Here is a 7,041-nt window from a genome sequence, read left to right on the forward strand (position 1 = left end):
ATCTTTTTTAAATTAAACCTGACCATTCAAAATATAAAACAAAGTCGACTTCATTTTATTAAAAATAGATGAAGATATGAATCGAGAATTTAACTCATTGTTTCATGATTAATTTGAAATCGAAATATTAACCAGCTCACAAGTAATTCCGTCCTATCATCAAATTGGTTAATAGATAATTCCACATCAGATCCGAAGGGTCTAATGATCAGGGCAATTCCCTTCTAAAGGAACTTTTGATTATTTTTTTTATTTGGTTTTAAAACTATCAAGGGTGTATGGAAAAGAAAGGGAAACTTTAGAAGCTAAATGAAATTTCCCCAAAAATATTACTCATGTTTATCACAAGGGAGATGGCCTATAAATACACCCGCTTGCTCGGCCGGTCGGCCCACCTCTCTCTCTCACTTCCAGTGGTTGTTTGATCGGAGACGGAAAGGAGCCGCAGCTTACTTAGCTCAATCAATCCCCTGAACGACCCAGAACAAATCGTCCGCCTCTTGTACATCTTCAAACCCAAGGAGGCGATTTTGCCGCCGATCCGCGCGTATACGTATCGGGAGTCGAACTGCAGAGGTGATTGGGCGTCAAAGTCTGGATCTTCCTTTCTCTCTGGCCACTAACTCCTTACCGGAACTTTTCCCCAGCAGACTTCCCAATTTTTCTTGCTAGTATTTTTAGTAAAAGTGCTTCCTCTTTGTCCATCGGTTCTCCTTGCCACTTCTAATCCTTGCTCGAACCCTGTAAAGTTCCTTCTTTGGGTCTATTTCGGATTTGGTGCTCGGCTTGTCGGCCTCCGTTGCTCTACGAGGTTAGTGTTGGGACACCAGAATTGGACTTTGTAAGGCTTCCGGAGTGTTGCGGAGATTTGTTTTGATGCGTTTAGGTTCGCGTCTTTGCGGGTGCTAAAGCGATGGTGGTTCTTGCTGGGGTTAGCTTTTTGGTTGAGAGAAAAATATCCTCTTTTGACCTCTAAGTGTTATTTCTAGGACAGTGAGCGGTCACCTTATGAGAAGTTTTTAGGAGTGTCGCACTTCCAGATTGCTTAGATCGGTAGATCAGTTCATTGATTCATTCAGTGCTGGCGTAGGAGGTGGGCATGCTGTATGCTGAGAGCAGGAAAAAAACGTATTGACTGAGGCTATTTGGTGATTGGCAGGTTTTACTCCAACTTTAAGATGATCAGGTTTGCTTGGGTTATTTGTGGTGGTGACTCGCAGTGAAATTAATGAAGATGACCTGAAACTGGAAATGATTGTGGGAACATGTTGCAGCAGCAGGAGCATGGGTGGCTCTCTGTTCCCTTTCTGGAACAGCAGTATTGGATACTAAGTTTTGTAGCTGATCCAGGTTCACTGTGCAATGTCTCGCTGCTTCCCATTTTCTCCAACAGGATATGAAAGGAAGACAAATGACCACTTAGACTCACAAGCCGAGGTGCCTTTTTTCACTTAATCAAAGTACTTGCCGGTTTTGTCTCTATTGTTGTATTCCCAACCTTGGCCCTTGACTAGTTAATTTATGAACTATCAGGGTAGTTTAAGTATCATTCTAACTTAGGGAAACAAGCTAATCAGAAAATCAGTGTTTTAGGTGATACATGATAGTTTTATGACATGAAGCAAGCTAACTGATCAGTAGCTGCTTTGTTTTTTCTTTAGATTGGTAATCACAAGTCTCTCCTACTCACTAACTGGGCCCTTCAGAATTACGATGAGAACTTGAACTAATCTTGTATTAAGTTAGATGGGATAGAGTTACAACTGATGTCTAGTCTTCTACCAATGAAAGATCTTATCATTTTTATTGGCATATGTACCTCACTCACTAGTAGTTTGAAGGAAAATGTTGGTAGCTTTCCTGTTCACTTCATGAAGTTGAGATGTCTAGACTTATTATTGTGCAAGTCTAAGTAATGACCATATGCAAATAAAGCTATGGCACATGCCCTTGGATCATGGATGGATATTGGAAAACCTAGACTTACTCATACTGGTGTTTAATGCTCTTATGTCCCAATCAGTTATGTACCATTGTCACTAAACTTCTCTTAGGACTCTTTCTCTATAGCCTGGTTTTGGGTTGGAATTGTCACTAGCACTGTCCATGTACAGAAAAACAGAAAATCTCTGTTGCTTTTTTCTCAATAATGCATATCACTAGTCTGTATATGGTACTGTTTGTTACAATGGTCAAATTTCAGAATATCATGAATTTTGTGGTATTATTATGGCTGTCAAAGATTTATTTGTTATTTTAAAAAATGTTTAAAATGTTCTCTATGTCAGAATTTCAATGTCTAGTTGATGGACTAATTTTGCTATTGTATGCTTCAAGGTGTGCTAAAATCAATTTAAATGAGTTTTAATCTATAATGTCTGTTGGCTTAGCTTCCTTACCTCCACATATTTAGTGTACAACAATTAAAAGGTAAATTGAATTCTATAGCAACTAGAATGTCAATTGAATTGAAATTTTGGAGCATCAGACTACAAAATTGTAACAAACATGTTGAGTAATGCACTTCCTGATAACAAAATGAGTATTGACCATTGAATGAGAAACAATTGTACTATAATTTTTCAAGACCCATATTACATAATCCTACTACGATATATATATAAAAATTGGTTTCTTCACATGTCTATAAATGTCTTCCAGTCAACAACTGAAACTTGGTTGGACTTGGACGGACACAATTGGAACCAGAATAGGTACAAGTATAGGATATGATTGCATCTCTATTTCTTCAATTCTTGCATTACTTCGCTTTGCTGCTACTAATGCTTTTGCATATCCTTTTCCTCTCTCTCTCTCTTTATATTGTTTCATCTCCTTCCCATGATCAGTAGCTGAAATGGAAGATGAGTCATGAAATAGACTCTTTTTCTTTGACAACGGTCCATTGGTGTTTTATCCACTTCCCCTTCTCTCTTTCTAGTGTTTCATTTTCTCACCATAACTGATAGATGGAATCAAAGGATGAGTCATGGAGAGATGCAAGCACTGCCCTATTCTGCCTTATCACATACAGATGTGGGCTTACTTTCAGTTTGGATGACATCAAAATTTTGATAGTTCGACAATTAATGTTGGATGACATTTTGCTTCATGAATAAAAAAGGGGATATTTTGGAAAACTTAACTAGTCTTAAATTTTACATAGTTGATTTCCTCATTATATATTGTACCTTTCAAATGTTTCAAGTCCTTCGCCTATTTTAGAGTTTGTCCTCCTCGGGCTTATTTCATGATATTTTCAATTTCTATGGCCACACAGTTGTTGTATGATACTTATAATTTTGATGTTAACTGACCATAGAAGCTTTCTGTCAACAATGGTGGTTTAATTTATGAAGTTTATTTTACCTAATTTTCTAGTTTTAATAAGATATATACATAAATCAGTTGCAACTTATAACTAGAAATTGATTCGAGACTCTCCCTTCCACTAGTATATTGGAGTGACCTTGATAATAGAGTTTAAGATTGCCACAGCAAAAGGTGTGTTACAATAGACCTTACTCTAAGTGTTGGACATTCCGTAGCCATATTTTTATTCACATTTTATTTTCCAACTAAAAAAATAAATATTGATTTGGTAGTTCTTCTTGAAAGCTTCATCTGTGGATGGAACTGCTAGTAGAAGTTGGTAGAATCTTAAGGCTAATTGTTTGTCAATGATCTTTGATCTGCTGTCAAATTTTATTTGAAATCACATCTTTACTATGCTGTTATAGAGGTCTCATTTGATCACTTGGTAAATAGTTGCCTTAATATATGTGCCACATTTTGTCGCCAATTGTTTATTTAGAAACAAGCATACGCTATATAGGATTCCCCTTAGTCAAGGATGTCATTTGTAAGTTGCTAGTAAAAAAACTGGTCCACAAACTTCTATAAATTCCCTGCATATATGTGGTGGTTTAAACATGCTCTAAGTTTATTTTATATGTGTTAGTTGTTGGGTCGAAATAAACCATGACCATTTTTTTGATATATGGAAGTCAAATTTTCAGTGGGTTAGAGGCTTTTAAAAGTTTTGAATGCAGTATAATTTTGGTCATATCTGATGACTAGATACTTAAATTATCTTACATAGCAAGAAATTTATCTGCTCTTTATTGTGGTCTTAATTTTGACATTGCAGAAAATGAACCAAAGTTATTCATGTGGTTTGCATATTAATTTGTGTTTTGGTGTTAGTTTCTTTTTATTCAAGGATGCTGATTTTGGAAAACTGATATGCCTTGCTGTTGTTGTCTTAACTTTCAACTTTCAGGAGAAACGCAAAGAGAAGAAGCGAAAGAAAGAAAAGAGAGAAGGTAAAGATAGATACAAGGAGAAGAAAGATCAGAAAGAAACGCACAAAGACTACAAGAAAAAGGATAGGAAGGACAGAAGCAGTATACGAAATGGGAGGCCTGACAAACAAAGTCAGTCTCCTGATGGAAATTTGCTTGGAGAGAACAACCATAAGCCTAAGCAAATTAATCATTTTAAGGATTTTGACTGGGGGATCAAAGATGAACAGAAGGTGGCAGCAAACAGAAAGGATGATAACTTCAAATTTCCAGCTCATAAAAGCATCAGAAGCTTGGCCGCTGCGACTGCAATGGTTAAAGAAAGTGTTGCAAGTCATCGAACATTTCCATCCTCCAGTGAAGAAATTAATCAATCTAAGTTTAAGGTGTTGGACAGGGAGATCAAAGATGATAGCAAGACGGAAGAAAACCAAAAGGTCAGGAACTTCAACATTCCAGTTCAAAAAAGCGTTGGAACTATGGATAAAAAAAGGTCTGCAGATCATAAAGCATTTCCATCCTCCGCAGTTGCTCCACAAAGGCAGATTGGTAGCATGGAAAGACCGGCTGACAATTTCCATAATTCAACTCCAAGGAGAAATGAGGGGATGGTCTCTAAAAGTGAAATACAAAAGGAGAAAAATGCCATGGAGAAGTTGGTGTCCATGCTCATTAGTACCAGACAAAGAGGAAATGGGGGTGTATCATTACTGATGGAGAACTTGGACGGATCAATCCATAGAAGATTTAAAGGCTCATCCCCTGCAACTTCTGTGGAGATTGATGATTGCAATAATAACAAAGTTGCCATTATTTCCAATAATTCAGTGCAAAGAACGATCAATGGGATGGGCCATTCGGCAAACAGGCTCTCTGTTCATAAAAATGTCAACTCTAGCTTTCCTGTTAAGATAGAAGACAGAGCGAACAAGGACCGTATGGTTGCACGAAATGATGGAATGGGTGGACTTGTGGAGAAGGATGCAAATAATGGGATTCAGGAAGGGAAATCGAAGAACAAAGAGAGGGAAGCTTGTGGTAAGAGAGAAGAGAAATACAAGAACCAGGATCTTGATAAGAAGGACAAGGATAAAGACAAACATAAGGGCAAAGAAAAAGAAAAGGTGAAAGTGAAAAAAGATAAGGAACAAAAAGAGCCTAGAGATGACAGGAAAAAGAATCAATTAGATGCTCTCAGACTAAAACCTTTAGCCTCTCAGATAAATAATGCAAAGAACAACATCATTGATGAGAACATCAAGAAGAGGAAAGAAATAGAGAAAAATAGCTTTCACAATGGTAAGTTCTTCAGTATATTTATATACATTACCATAATACTGCGAGCATCCTTGCTATGCTGTTGTAAACCCATTTTGTTTGTTTTTTATCACTACATTTGCTATGACATTGCAGACACTAATTTCCGGCCTAACAAGACTCAAAACACAAACTTCTCCACTCCCCTATGTGAAGAGAACGGCACACTAGAGTCATCTGATATTGTTTTTCCTCGATTAAAACCTGAAGCCATTGGCAACAAACTATCATTAAAAGCCATTGACCAAGAGGAATGCATCAAAAATAGCATCACGAAAACTCAGTCATCCTCAGCTCTGTCAATGTACCCAGTTGCTGCAAAGACTGACATGACTAAAGTTGGTGCAACTCCTCACCCAGATTGTGTATACCTCGATCGATTATACACAATTCCCAAAGTCGATGGATACCCTGAGTATGATGACCAGGAGTGGGTTTTTAGCAGCTGTCACGACCGAAAGTCAAATTCTAAGCTTCAGGCCAATGCTAATGAAGTTCCCCAGGTTTGGTCCGAGACAATAAAAATTGAGTCAGAGAATGTTCTCGCTTTGCCGTATGTGGTTCCTTTCTGATACATGGGGTTCAAATTACCTGGAAGTTGCCAATTTATCTCGAAAGAGACCAGGCAGCATGAATCGCTAGTTTCTGTATGGCTATTATTCCTGGTTTGTGCTCATACTTGTTGCACATTCAATATATGGAGCCTCTTTTATGTGTAACGAACTACTCATGGCACACTCAAAAGTCGGATGACATGTTGACCCCAACCCGTCCAGGATTTTGCCTGCATCCAAATGGAATCAGCAAGTCATTCAGGTAACCAAATGAGCTCCAGTGTTCAATGACAAGGAAAGAAGAGGTAGAAAATGAGAAACAGCCTACTCGACCATGTCTTGAATTGTCTTGGAGTGTTAGTACAACTGAGAATGGAACGGTGGTTCTGATTTGTATTGATGTACATCTTTCTCATGTAAATGGAATGTACAATCAGGGGGAGGAGAAAATGAAAGGGGATATTATTCATTCACACTACAAGATTTTGTCATAGGTTGACATTTTTGTTCTAGGAAACAGTTTGAATTTGTTTTTTTTCCCATTCTCATAGCGTTCAAATTTACTTATTAAATTTAACTTAGAGATGTTGCAGTACATATAATTTCATTAAAATAATAATTCAATAAATAAGAGTTATATGCATGTTTTTAAAAAAATTATTTTAGTGTAATTTATTTAAAATTATATAAGATATCCATTATATCTTAAATTTATAAGATAGACCAAGGAGAAAAGGCATCGACATGGTGACAATCAACATGTGTTTATGTGGCTTGCACCGATTAGTTTAGTTTGCATTGGATTATCAGTACTCCAACGGTACGTCTCAACAATAACAGCGTTGTTGTTAAGTTAATTAATTAGG

At 37.2% G+C, this 7,041-nt stretch overlaps 1 protein-coding gene across 1 annotated transcript; it reads left to right on the forward strand.

The window, feature by feature from the left end:
• Window positions 1-394: 394 nt before the first annotated feature.
• LOC121992378 (glutamic acid-rich protein-like) lies at window positions 395-6,717 on the forward strand. Its single transcript, XM_042546700.1, has 3 exons — window positions 395-1,437; window positions 4,283-5,603; window positions 5,718-6,717. Exons 1-3 carry the CDS (start codon window positions 1,363-1,365, stop codon window positions 6,191-6,193), a joined length of 1,872 nt encoding a protein of 623 aa, XP_042402634.1. The 5' UTR covers window positions 395-1,362; the 3' UTR covers window positions 6,194-6,717.
• Window positions 6,718-7,041: the final 324 nt, after the last annotated feature.

Source organism: Zingiber officinale, chromosome 6B (genome assembly GCF_018446385.1).
Source record: "Zingiber officinale cultivar Zhangliang chromosome 6B, Zo_v1.1, whole genome shotgun sequence".
Classification (NCBI taxonomy): Eukaryota; Viridiplantae; Streptophyta; class Magnoliopsida; order Zingiberales; family Zingiberaceae; genus Zingiber; species Zingiber officinale.